We start from the raw sequence: 14,508 nt of genomic DNA on the forward strand, positions 1-14,508 counted from the left end.
AGCCAACTTTAGAGAACAGAAGTGAGGATTAAGTGAGATAATGAACAGTTAGTAAGTGCTCAATAAAAGACCAAGGAGAGCATTTAGTAAGTACTCAGTAAAAATGCTACCACTTTGAAGAGATTTTTCTTTTTTCCTTCATTTATACTCCAAACAATTGTTAAACTGCTGTTTGCCTCTGAGACTACTGAAAAATAAAACAGATATACACCATGAAATAGAGAAGCTCTGGTTCAAGTAGGAAAGGCAGCCATAGATCAGTAAGTAAGTGTGAAACAGATATGTCCAGGCAGAGAGGGACCCCAGAGGCAGGAGTCATCAAGTCACTGGAGATGTCAAAGAAGACAAGATTTGAGGTAAGAGTTGAAGGATGAATAGAAGTTTGTCAAGTTGTCAGAGCAGAAGCATGTTCCCAAGAGAGGGAAAGTGCAAATTTGATCTTGCTAGAGTTTAGGGTAGCAGAGGTGGAGAAGGTTGAGGTTGGAAAAAGTTGGAGATAATGAGGTTGACAAAGGATGCTGGGGATATATGATAAAGGGACTTGAATGTCATGTGAAGGAGACTGACTCTGACGCTCTTGATGGGCCTTTAGGACGTGTGGGAAAGCAGAATGCCATTAATAAGGTGATGCTCTTCACATTGGTAAGTGTGGCTGAGCTAGAACTGAGATCCATTCTGAACTCAGTCACCTTGAACGTGTCCAACCCTGGCTTATACAAAGCAAACCTGAGGCCGGAGCTCAAATTACCCAGCATAGAACCTGACAAAGCAAAAACAGGACTAGGAATAGCTCATCTGAATCCTGGGCTTTCAACTTCCTCCACACAAAGGCCCAGTTGAATAAACCCAGGCTTCTTTGTCTAAACCTTGCATTTTCCCTAGGCTAGATTCAAATACAAGTTCCAGGTGCCAGCATGCTTCCCAGCATCTTTCCCACCTTCTGAATGTCAGAACCCTCAGCCCTGTCTGCCAGAAGTGGTGACCTCAGTTAGGAGCAAGGTTGGGGGTTTTCCAAGGAGGAAATCCAGGAACAGCAATCTCTGGCAATTGCAGAAACAAAATCAAAAGCCAGAGCTGCTTTCTTTGCCTGGAACTTGCAATCTAGGGTCTGTTTTACAATTGGAAACCAAGGTATCAATACAGTAGCTGCTCCCTGCTCTTAAGTAACGAAACCTCCCTTCTCAGGGCCTAGCAGAAAGCACACCCGCCTAAGCAGGGCGTGTGTGTGTATTTTCACGTCGCAGGTGCCTAGGGAACCTGCCCGCATAGTGGGTGTGTGTGTTCAGATCGCAGGCGCCTAGGGAACAAGAGCCCCAGAGCTACAGCGCAGGGGCCTGGGCGTCCTCTCACATCTGGGCCCAGTAGAAGCGCTGGCAGCTGGGCTTCACTTCCAGCTTCCCTGGGCTTGGCTGCAGCAGCGCCCGGGCTTCTCTAAATCCTCCCGGCTTGCCTGCCTTCCCGCCTTAGCAACCTGAGGCCGTGGATACCGCGGGCGGGTGAGGGCCTGGGAGGCTGCGTGCCGCCCGGGCGCCCAGGGGCGGCGGCTCAGCCCCAGTGCCCCGCGCACTGGCGACCGCAGTGCGGAACCACCCGGCAAGGGCGACTGTCGCGGCCCCGGCGTGCACGGGTCCCCCGAACCCACCCTCCGTGCCCGCCGTGGGTCCGGAAGGGATCCTGCAAAAATGAGCCATTCTCACCCCGTTGGGTAAGTGACAACCGGAGTTTTTCCACACCGCGGCAGGTGGCGGCTGCAGCCAGCGGCCCCTCCGCCCCTTCCTCCTGCTGCTGAGGGAAGGGGCGAGCGGGGAGTGGGGGCTGGGGAGAGGAGGAAAAGAAGACGGATTCTGGGTCGCAGCGAGGATGGCAGACATCCCAGGCTTCGTATCTCTCCCCTCCCCTCCCTCACTTCTTTCCATGACGTTTGCCCCCTTGAAAATGTTCACTCAGGAAGGATTAAAAAATGGATGTGAAAAATGCATGCATTAAGCGGGGACGTTAGCTGAGACCAAGAGGATACTGCGTGGTGGAACATACGTGTTTAAATACAAAAGCAAAGGTCAAAACATGCGCATTCGTTTGGAGAATCAAGGCTTAGAGATAAATTCTCACTGTGGCGTCTTGCATACAAACGAGTTGTGTGTTGATTTAACACGCATTGAGGGAGGTTTCCTGTGAGGATACCCCATATTTCAGGATTTTTATCTGCCCCATCTCAAAAGGATCATAGGGGTTTTTAAAAAAATATTGTGACGAGGGGAGGTGGTGTGATGCAGGAAGGCAAGAAGGAAGAAGTTGGGTGCCTATGTGTTTACACGTGATCTCCTGTTGTGTTGGGCAGGGTGACTCCTCGGAAGACATATTTTGGCAATTATTCAGTCTGTTTTAGAAAGTTAACACAGTCATTACTGGCTGTTGAAAAGAAAAAAATAAAACTAACCCCCAACGGATCTTGGTCCTTTTATTGGAAGAGACAGTATCCAGTTTCCTTCTGAATTAAACAGTGTAATGCAGATTAGATGGGTTTTTTTTTTTATTATGATACATCTAGTAAGCAGATAATATCCTAGTTGATCTTGCAACTAATTTGAAGATGCTTTCCCTTTTAATTGAATTTATTGCACATTTTCAAGAGCAGCAAATTAGCAGAGGACAACATATTTAAGATCATTTGGAGTTTGTGATGTCTGAAATACCACATTAGTCGCTGGGTTTGGGATTTATAGTCAAACTTAAAGATTTTGCTTTTTAATGAATTCTCTGAACGCAAGACATAAATGAAATTGAAAAAACGAAAGGCCTATAAGGTGACCTGTTGGAAGTCAGTTTCAGAACTTTTTGGAAAGTGATGAAACTATGTCTAAATAACCTTCCTATTTTATCTTAAATTGAATTTAGTTTAGATACTTGAGGGGATCCTCTGGTCGCTCAGATGGTAAAGAATCTGCCTGCAATGCGGGAGATGGGGGCTCAATCCTTGCGTCTGGAAGATCCCTGGAGGAGGGCATGGAAACCCATTTTAGTATCCTTGACTGAAGAATCCAACGGACAGAGGAACCTGGCATGCTATAGTCCATGGGGTCGAAAAGAGTCAGACACGACTGAATGACTAACACTTAGGTACCTGAAGGGTTGATGCTGAACTCCCATGCAGTTTTAGTTGCTGTGGGCCAGTGGGATGTAAATAGCACTATTTTTCTGCAGCTGCTTTTTTGCAGTGTCCACATTCAGGAAAATGAATGTGTCAGTCATGGTTGTCTTCCTATGTTTTTCAAGTTTTTGGCTAAGTCAGAATTTGATTAGGCCATTTAATCATCTATTTTCAAATGTGGAAAAACCTGTAGCTGCTGACTAAATTGTGCATGATTAAGATTTCAGAAACTGAAGTGAAATTTTTCTGAAGCTCGATTAGTTCCAAGCACATGGGAAAAATAGGAAAATGTGTGATCTAGTGAAAGAGTGTGCCTCATGGTACTCTGCAAGAAAGATAGCAAGATGCAATAATAATCGTGCACTGAAATTGTAGACACTGTGTCTCCTTCATGTTGGGCCCCCTCTGCTTACTCCTGTATAAAGTAGTGCCCAACAGATGTTTGTGGGATGAATGATATCATCTGACAGTGCATCCAGTCTAGAGGTGGATGGATTCACAAAAGAAAACCATATAAGGGCTAAATATTTATTAAGTGCTTGCCATGTGCCAGACTCTAGTCTACTGTTTTACAGGAAGTACCTCATTAATCTTCCCACTCACTTCAGGAGGCAGATTCTAGTCATTCTTCTTTCCACACATAAGAAAATTGAGGACTGAGAAGTTTTCAGAGATTTCACAGGTAGGAGGGGTCAGGGCTCTAATAAAAAGCCAAGGAGTCCAGCTGCAGAACCCGTGTGACTAACCTTGACACTATCTGCCTCTCATGGTCAACAGCTGAGATGTGAGGGAGCCCTAAATACATGAAAATTCTCAATCAGATCAGACCAACCTCTGATAGATGATAGTGGTACATAGCTATCAGTATTTTGATATAGAATTAGAAAATAATTTTGTGATAGTGTCTATATGTATATTTTTTTGTTTTTACTTCAAAAATAAATGAAAACAATAAACATAACAACTCCAAATGCCTTAAAAGTCACCCAAGAATAAAATTACTCAAATTGCTAAAGTTTTCCCTCAACATAAGTAGTCATTATTTTTCTTGTCTATGCTACCATTTGGAAATAATAAAAGTTCCAGTAGCAAATAAAAGGTTTCATTAAAGCTGAGAAAGTTTTCCATCATTACTGAAGCAATTTGTATTTATTACATTTTAAGATTTAGAGTGGTAATAAAGTACAGTTGTACAGCAAAACAGAAATTTTAAATTCCTAAAATTCCACCAGTCAATAAGATGCTTTCTCTTGGTGCTTGCTCTGAGTTCCACTGCTTCCTTAATTATAGCAGGAAACACTTGACGTAAAAATCGCCAAGGGCCTGGTGCTGACTTTGTTCCATAGAGTTTGGAGTAAATAAAAATGGTCTTAAAAACTTCTGCCAAAGATTATAATAGAGACTTTGTTTCTGAGCTGCATTGTAATTTGGGGGAAGTCAACTATAACGTACTGTTTCTGGCACTGCCATCTCTAATGAAATTGTTTTAGAGTGGAAAATTTCAATTGATAGTCCCTCTAGTTTGTTCAATTTCATCCTGAGTTGCTATTTGTTTGTGTGGGTGTTTGTGGGCTGTGCTTTAGTCCTGGAGGTGGAATGGGGATTTTATACCCCTCAGTCATGCATGAGGATAAAATGATATGGCTCTTCTGACTTCTTCAAAGGATCATCACTGAATCCATATGCAGTTGGCTTTCTGTGTGAAAGATAAGCTTGGCTCTGAGTAGAGATAGTCACACTCATCTGTAAATTTGCTTTGAGGAACTGGAAGAATGGGAAGCATTATAGTTTATGAGAAAAGAAAAATGCAGAAGATGTATGTTTGGAAAGATTATGCCAAGGTTTTAAAACTCTTCTTTTTTGGTTTAGACTTATTAATTTATATTTTTTAATGTGAAGACATGTTTCTATAGTAACAGAAGATGCTGAACTGTGATTTAGAAAGAAGGATCATATTCTTAGTACTCTCTAATCACTCAGTTCTATTTCATCAAAGGCAGAGTGCAAAGTGCTATAGGTAAAATTATCAATTTTTAGATAGTGTATAGTGTATATGTATATACAAAAGTGACAAAGATTATAAACCCACCATGTCATTTACATATGGAATATCCATTGCATTTTGTCTCTGCCTTCTTTTTATCAATCCAGCATGGTATTTCTTGTTCTATTTTTAAAAAATGATATATAATTAACATACAACCTTATATTAGTTGCAGGTGTATAACAATGATTTGATATTTGTCTACTTTGCAAAATGATCACCACAGATTCCAAATGATCTCACTTATATGTGGAATCTAAAACAACAACAACAATAACATGAACTCATAGATACAGAGAATAGACTGGTGGTGGCCAGGGGTCAGGGGGTGGGGGAGCAGTAGGAAAGTGAGTGAAGGTGGTCAAAAGGTACAGACCTCCAGTTATAGAGTAAATTAGTCATGTGGATGTGATGTATGTCATGGTGACAATAGTTAATAATACTGTATTTTAAATTTGAAAGTGGCTAAGGGAGTAGATCTTAAAAGTTATCACACACACATACATAATTTGTAACTATGTATAGTGTTGACTGTTAATGAAACTTATTACAGTATATTTGCTTTATTAGCAAGCAGTGTAGTACTTTGTAGTAGCATTCTAGTCTCTGTTGCTCGCCACTCCTACCACCAAAATTATCTGTGGCCCACAATTTCAGACTTGAAGTAATTAAATGTTTGATTTCAAATTGGGTAGTTTCTATTTACCCTCATATTAAATATTAACATGACTTCATGGATTAAATTGTTTCTGGTTGAAGGAGGTGAATTGAACATGCTCATTTGTCTTGGCTTCCTCTCTGATCATTTTGTTAGAGTTTGTTCTCTTATTTTTTATAGAAGAGATGTCATCTCTTATCCCTTTGCTTAACAAACCTGTTCACATAACTAGATGGGAATGGAAAGGGACTTATTATTTGTTTTATGTCTGCATGCATGCTTGCTAAGTTGTTTCAGTTGTGTCTGACTCTTAGCAAGCCTGTGGACTATAGCCTACCAGGCTCCTCTGTCTGTGGGGATTCTCCAGCAAGAATACTGGAGTTGGTTGCCATGCCCTCCTCCAGGGAATCTTCTTGACCCAGGGATCAAACCCCATGTCTCTTTTGTCTCCTGCATTGGCAGGCAGGTTCTTTACCGCTAGCACCACCTGGGAAGCCCTATTTGTTATACAACATCACTCAGTTCTTTGAAGTTTTCAGAGATATATGACAAACATCATATAGTGATCTATTACCCGTTTTTTTCAATTATCTGTCAAATTACAGCTCAATTAAGTCCTCCTTCAGTTGTGTTGGAAGCAAACCTTAGAAACTACTTGCAATCATATTTGTTGCCCAGTCAAAGCCATTTATTATATCAACACCTGCATAATACTTCAAATTGTCCCTTTGTCTCACAAATGTTTTTCTAAGTTCAGTACACCCTAAGAAGACACCATATCGTGAGACGTATGCACTTCTTTTGTGAAAGTGGAAAGTTGATTACAAAACGGAAAGGCGGGAGGTGGCTCAACATGGCTTGCAGTGCATTTTTTTGGCAGACCAGTATTAGGGGAGTATACGAAGGAAACTTAAGAGTCTAGAGATTGGTTTCTTTCAAACAATCCTTGCCTGGGTTCCTCTAGGAAAGTCTCTGGGTATCCCATGGGAGTACATATCCCAGTTTACAAACTTCTGCTTTAGCACACAGGGTGCTGTCAAATGCAGGCTGCTGTGTGGCAATCCACACTTCTGTCTCTCAGCCCCTATTGTAGATCGGCATCTCTAAGCTGTTAGACGCAGAGACTTCCCCCAATTTATTTTGATTATTAATAACTATGGAAGGTTTTTTGGGGAGACAAGAAAATATAACATTTTCTTTCTTTTTTTTTTTAAATATAACATTTTCAATGTTCAATTGACTCATTGTGCAATTCTAAAATCAACCTCAAATAATCCTAATCTGGGATGTTTATGTATTTTTAAGACTTTTGGTTTCCAGAGATATCACTTTCATTGAAAACTTCCGATTCTAGAATTTAGTACTGAAATAATTCTTAAACTTCAGTTGCTGATTTTGGTACAAACCAAAAGAAGTGTGTGCACATTGAATCTTTGGCTCTTTCCCTCCATGGCTTACTCAGTTCTGCACACAAATAGCTGAAAATCGTGTATTCTTTGGAATGATTCCATAAATGTCCTTCAATTTAAGACAGAGGTTTATCCAGGGCTTGGGTTGGAGGGGTGGCTTAGATAGTTTGCCCACCCCTTAGGTACTGTTGTGTGCAGGGGGACATGTACAGTACCCTACTGTTGCTCTGGGCTCTTCAAAGCAGCAGTTGGGTTTTTTTGGTCTCTTTGTATCTTTTGTCCAGAATTTGACCCAGCTGCAGCATGCATGTAGTTATTTTTCATCCTATACAGTTTCTTTGTATTTCGTTGCTGGAGGAGAGATGTGTTCAGGTGCAGCACTGCAGCACTGCAAGAAGGGCTCCCCAATCCCAGCCTGTCTCACTGATTGCATTGAACAGGACTTGGTTAGTGCCCTCAAAAGTAGATTATTTGAGTGTTGGACACTGCATTTTGACTTTTCCCTTAGTTCCTTGTTTTGCCTGTAGCTCCTACGGTTCAAGCATATAAAGAATTACTGAATAGTGTGGTATACAGAAAACCATTATTATACTTTATGAATTAAAATTTCAGTGATAATTTTTACTACATAGTTCATTTATATCTCATGCTGGCTAAAAATTCATCCCAAATGTGTGTGTGTGTGTGTGTGTGTGTGTGTGTGTGTGCGTGTGTGTGTGTGTGTGTGTGTATGTATGTGTGTGTTAGTTGCTCAGCTGTGTCCAAGTCTTTGTGATCCTATGGATGATAGCCCACCAGGCTACTCTGTCCATGGAATTCTCCAGGCAAGAATGCCAGAGTGGGTAGCCATTCTCTTCTCCACGGGATCTTCCCGACCCAGGGATTGAACCCAGATCTCCTGCATTGCAGGCAGATTCTTCATCATCTGGGCCATCAGGGAAGCCCCAACCCAAATGTAATACTGCATTATACCTTTGTTTCCAGCCCAGCAGAAACCATTTGATTCTTTTACTAGCCAGAGGCACCAAATCACTCTTTTTGTAGGACTCCCCGTTAGGGAACCCATCCTTCATTGACAAGACCATTGCTGTGCCTTGTTGTATCAGAAAATATATTTGAGTTAAACTTACCCACCTGGGAGCTTGCCTTTCTGGATTAATGTCTTTCCAGAGAAAAGAGAAAAAGATGTGAAAGTTCAGTAGCCACAGCTTGAAAAATCATGCTTTAGAGAGATTCTGGTCGGTATTAGGATGAAAGGTTTCTTGAGAATTGTTGTCAAATTGTTGTTTTTATAGTGAGTCACAAGAAATGTACTTAAAAAGTGAAGAACATTTCAAGTGTAGGTGTATGGATTTGGATTTCTAGATAATTTCTCATTCTCTGGTGGGACCCCTCTCAGTATTCCTCTTCTTGTCTCCTGCCCCATTTGTATGGTAAACTCTTTCATCTATGGGCAGATTACTGCGGGGTGCAGTTTCTCCTTGTGCCCCGTGATCTGGGGACTGTCTTTGGAGAGTTTCATTATCCTCTTGTCTTCCATCCCAGTTCCCTGCACAGATGTGGTGGGATCCAGGAGGTATCTATTTCCTGTTCTGAAGGATCATCAGCGATCCTTTTCCATTTGTCAGCACAGATAATTCAAAGTGAAGTAGCTTGCATTTCTTTGAACCCAGGAAGCATGTTCTTTGTTACCTTTGTCTAAGTCCATGTTACATACTTAAATCGATCACCTTTCTGGTTATAGCTGTGGTTGGGGCTAAATTTTTTCTCTCCCTTCCCTACAAATTTTTATGTTGAAGTCCTAACACACACTACTTCAGCAATAGCTATATTTGTAAGTAGGGTCTTTAAAGAGTTAATTAAGCTGAAATGAGGCCAATGGTGTGGGCCTCAATTGAGTATGACTGGTGTCCCTATAAGAAGAGGAGATTAGAACACAGACACGTACATACAGAGAGAAGACCATGAGAAGGTATAGGGAGAAGACGGCCATCGGTAGGCCCAAGAGAAAGGCTGGGGCTTATCCTTCCCTCCTGGCCCGCAGAAGAAATCAACACTGTTGACAACTTGATGTTGGACTTCCAGCCTCTAGAAATGCGAGACAGTACATTTCTGTTTAAACCATCCAGTCTGCAGTACTTTGTTACGGAAGTCCTACCACAATGATACTACCTGTTTGCAACTCCTGATGCTTTTTTTTTTCACTTGGTCCTTCTAAAGCTGAAGATGGTTTTTATGACATATGTAGGATCACTGAAAATAAGTGATTTAACAATAGGAGGGTCATAGGGAGTGGAGATTGGAAGCTAGAAATTCAAAAAGGGAGATAAAAATGAAAACAAACAAGAAAATATGATTAAAGGACTAAGTGAGGAGAAATAATTAAGGCAATAAGTCAATGATCTCTACTGGTAAGTGTTGAGCTTTTCTTTTGTTAAGTCTGATTAGTAATCAAATTACTCCCCACCTCTCAGTGTCTGACACTACTTGGGATAGAAAATTGAACATTTGAAGCTGGTGATCCATTTTTCTATGACGGTTATTATTTTCTTACAATAGTAATAAACATTTATAAATTAATGAAAATTCCTAGGGCAAAATATTGAAACAAGAGAAGACATAGCAGGGAACTAAACAGACAATATAAATTGCACATAGTAGTTATGAAATAGCATTAAAAGCTAAGGATTTTAAATTGAATTGAATCATAATGTTTTATAGTAGCAGTTAATTTGGCATTCTCTACATACCATGGATAATAATATTTCATATTTCTGAATATTATGTGGCTCTCATTTTAAGAAGTTGTCTCTCTTCATAGCTTGCTCCAAGATATTTACAATAATATTGTTTCTGTTGCTTAGATTCAAATAAAACTAATCTGCTGTAAATTAGAATAATAGACTTAGAAAGGATCTCAAATCTCTTGGTATAAGTGAGACAATAGATTTTTTATTTTCCCTCTTATACTTATCTATATTTTGAAATTTTTCTATGCAGAAAAATTCAAAGAGGGAAGTGAAAATTGCTTGAAATCCTCCCATCCATAAATAATCATTTTGGTCATTTTCTTTCTTCTCCATTTTTCTGTGGAATATTCCTATTTTTAAGTGATACTAACAAAGCTCTCTTTTTTTAAAAAAGCTGTTTCTAAGACTCTACTGTTTTAAAGTACCATACGGGCACTGCCCTCATAGTGTTCTAGTTGTCTTTCTACTTCTGTTATAAACTGCAAACTCTGTGAGGGTATAGACCACACCTCTCTATATCTTGTGTTTGTCCAATATCCCTAGGATTTAGCTCACTAATTGCTGACACATGTCACCTATTTTAGTGACCATTTATGGTAAATTCCAAGAGTACATTTGCTCACCAATTCAATTAATATTTGCTGAGTGCTTACTATGTTATCATATTCAGCACATATTTAGTTCCAGAAAGTAATTTGAGTTCTAGAAAAGACCAGAATAGTAAGTTTTATTTTTTCAGAAAGATTTAAAAGTCACTGACCTTCCTTGAATGTTGCCATCCTTGGGCAGCAGGGGATTAGTAGGTATCAGACAGGAATATTTTCATTGGCAAGTAACAGAAAGCCAAATGGGTTTCCCTGGTGGCTCAGATGGCAAAGAATCTGGCTGCAATGCAGGAGACCCAGGTTGGATCCCTGGGTCAGGAAGATACCCTGGAGAAGTGAATGGCTATCCACTCCAATATTCTTGCCTGGAGAATTCCAGACAGAGGAATGGGACAGAGGAGCCTGGCGGGCTACAGTCCATGGGGTCACAAAGAGTTGGACACAACTGAGCAACTAACACTTTCACTTAAAATTATAACAACACTTACTGTTTATTTCACAAGTAGTTGGGAGGTAGGTGATTCTATTTATCATATCAAAGTCTTTATTTTAAATTTTTTTGGTCTTTTCCTTATGGTACCAAGATGACCATCCTAGATCCATGTACAATAGCTTTATAAAACCATCCCAAACTGAAACGAAAAACATGGATGAAAAAAATTACTTTTTCAGTTCTAATGAGCTGGATGAACTTAGGGCCTGTTATACAGAATGAAGTAAGTCTGAAAAAGAACAAATATCATATATTAATGCATATAGATGGAATCTAAAAAAATGACACTGATGAACCTATTTGCAGGGCAGCAATGGAGATACAGACATAGAAAACAAACTTATGGACACAGTAGGGGAAGGAAAGGGTGGGATGAATTGAGAGTAGCATGGAAACATATATATTACCATATGTAAAATAGATAGCCAGTGGGAATTTGCTGTATGATGCAAGGAGCTCGAAGTGGTGTTCTGTGATAACCTAGAGTGGTGGAATGGGGTTGGAGGTGGGATGGGGTTTCAAGAGGGAGGGGACATTTGTAAACCTGTGGCTGACTCATGTTGATGTGTGGCAGAAAACAGCTCAATATTGTAAAGTAATTATCCTCCAATTAGAAATAAATAAATTTTAAAAAATACAAAGGAAAGTAAAGAAAAAGATGGCTTTCTTTTAATCTGGGAGGAAAACATTTCCAGAAGTTTTCATTAGACTTCCCTTTATATCTTGTTGCCCAAGAACTGCATCAGTGAACATGCCTACTTACCAGAGTGGGAAAGAATAGGTTTGACTTTACTAACTTCTGTGGGCAATAGGCAAGAGAGAATGATTTGGGAAAGGTTTCTGGGAGTCAGTCAACAGTGTCCAATGCAGAGCCTCAGTAATGAGCTGTCTGGCTTGGGATATGGGTAGTCTGAGTTGAGATTTGCCACATAGCTGCTGTGTGACCCTATGTAAATTCTCTATTATGTCTCTGACTTGTTTTTTTCATCCTTGTGGAACATATGTCTGCTTTGTAGGTTTTGTGAGGATTGAATGAAATACTTTAAGGCGTTTAGCACAGAGCCTAGCACATAGAAAGTGTTAATGTGCTAACTGAGTGCTGAGAGCTTAGATGCAACATATGTGAGTAAGCCCAGCTTTCTGTAGAACTACCATACCCAAGTCCTGAGCCAGATGTAGAGTTGGCTTACTTGGACATGGTATGCTGGAGAGATTAAATTTGGGGGAAGAGTTTTGAAAGAGGGGAGAAAAGATATCTGGACATATTTTTAAAAAGTAAAAAGTATTCTCTAAAATCAGTATTATAAGTACAATCATCATTGCCAGGCTAAGAGTAGCCAGTTGTGACTTTGAATAAGTGAGAGAAGATCACATTGTTTGTTTATTTAGTTGACAAACCCTTAGGAGCAGGCAAGGATGCTGTAAAACCAAGCAAAATCTGGCTTAACTGAGAAGTTGATACTTCAAATTTGTTTTTGTCTCTTTCAAGACTCTCTTTTGCTCAGTTTTTAGAACCTTGGATATGATACCAAGTGTGTGCACTAGGATTCCTTTCTTTAAATGAAAGATCATTGCCTTCAATTCTAAGTCAGAAATTAATTTCTGATTTATCTCAGTTCATCTCCGGAATCTTTTTAAAAGTGAGTTTGAGTGTTTCTTCTTGAAATTAGACACTTTGTCTCTAACTGCCAGCAAATGACTTTTTCACCACAATTCATAGGGATTTACATAAGGCTATCACTGTTAAATTCTTTCTTATAAAAACTCTCCTTTCCCCTCAATCAGACTTGAGACTGAGAGCTTTGACCCTGGCTGGTATCTTCCAGAATTGGAAGTAGGTTTAAGGAGTGGGCGAGGCTAATCTCAGGCTACAGTCTGTAGAGAGGGGTTTGAGGTTCCAGTTCTTAGTGAGGATACTGACTCAGAAGGGAATAAGTCTGGTTTCAGGGCCAAATACAAGAGCAAGGAGGAAGAACTGATCCCTAAGTCCCAGGGATCCCAAGTGACAGAGAGCAGGCCAGCTCAAGAAGGAAGCTGGGGGGTGGGACTGAAGAACATTAAGAAATTGTCCTGGGGAGTGTGGGCAGAAGGCTGGAACATTTCAAATAGAAAACAAGCAAAGGTTTGAAGTAACTGTAGGATTAGAAGTGTGTGAAAATTGTCCTTATTTTTGTGTGTTTCTCTAAATGAAAAGAAATGATATTCCAAGAGGAAACTCAATGTTTCATTTAAAAAATAGGAAATAAGCATGCACAGTAGAAAGAGGAGCATATTTGGAGTCAGAAAGATAGAGGTTTGAATCTCAGCTGTGCCTTATGTGAACTCAAGAAAGTCAATTTCCTTTGTGTCTCACTTTCCTCTTTCAAAAAATGGGGTAAATATAAATACCTCCCTTGCAGGAATGTTGGCACATGTTACAGACTCAATGAATGGCAGCTGTTGTGTATTTACTTTGATCTTTGTGAAAAGCATATGTTGCATATGTATTTTTCTCTGTTTGTTTTTTCCTCTGGTTTTATTTTTCCAGCTCTATTGAGATGTAATTGACAAATAACACTGTGTAACTTTAAGGTGAACAATGATGATGATTTTATATATGTATATATTATGAAATGATTATTATACGATTAATTATCAAATCCTTAAAATTTCATTCTTGAAGTACATCAACCAAAAACATGTAAATATACAGCTCAAAATAAGTAGAAATAGATTAACTGAGGGGGAAGATAAGGAATGTATTTCTAGTTCATAAATCATTTTCTTGTTCAATTAAACTAATTTATTTTAAATGGTAACCTGTTTTTAAGTTCATGGATTTTTACAATGAAAATTAGCACTGATCCACCTATTCATAACCTTGAAAATGAAACTGCCCTTTTAAAGAAACCATGATCTGGACAACTGAGAATTTTTATAAAATGGAAACTCTGACCCCGAGCATTGTTACTCCTCCAGAATACTTAGTTTTCTTATCTAATTCAAGAACTAAGGACAAACTCAGAAAACTGCATCATTACATTGACATTGACAAATGCTAGAAGGACTGGTGAGATTTTAGAAGTACTTTTTAAAAAATGATTGATCATTTAAGATTTAGTCAACCTCTTTAACCTTTGACTGGATGTCCTTACTATTTTAAACCTCAATACTGCACATAAGAATTACATTTTAGAGGAATGAGATGATCTTTAAAGAGGTTGATTATATTAGCCTTTCCCACCCAGCACACTTGGTAACTTTATTGGTGTTGCCCTCATTAGCGGCTGGTTTTTTGCTTTCTTTTTTTTTTTTTTTAAGTGAGCTCTTTGCATCTATATGAGGTTATATTCCAAGGTCAAGTGTAAACAATGACCAGACTTCTAAGCCAAGACAACCCACTGCAGCCTATTTGACATATA

General features: G+C 39.5%; 1 protein-coding gene across 4 annotated transcripts in view; it reads left to right on the forward strand.

Moving 5' to 3' along the window:
* The first annotated feature begins 1,236 nt into the window (after nucleotides 1-1,236).
* The window catches only part of ERICH3 (glutamate rich 3), a 116,882-nt gene continuing 103,610 nt past the window's right edge, over nucleotides 1,237-14,508 (forward strand). For 2 of the 4 annotated variants that reach the window (XM_020877706.2, XM_070467922.1), the window contains exon 1: nucleotides 1,239-1,705. In XM_020877706.2, coding sequence (XP_020733365.2) covers nucleotides 1,683-1,705 — 23 coding nt within the window. In that variant the 5' untranslated portion in view covers nucleotides 1,239-1,682. Of the gene's footprint in view, nucleotides 1,706-14,508 lie in introns of all 4 variants that reach the window. The other 2 variants (XM_070467924.1, XM_070467923.1) reach the window with 2 other exon arrangements.

This window comes from Odocoileus virginianus, chromosome 5, assembly GCF_023699985.2.
Source record: "Odocoileus virginianus isolate 20LAN1187 ecotype Illinois chromosome 5, Ovbor_1.2, whole genome shotgun sequence".
Taxonomy (NCBI): domain Eukaryota; kingdom Metazoa; phylum Chordata; class Mammalia; order Artiodactyla; family Cervidae; genus Odocoileus; species Odocoileus virginianus.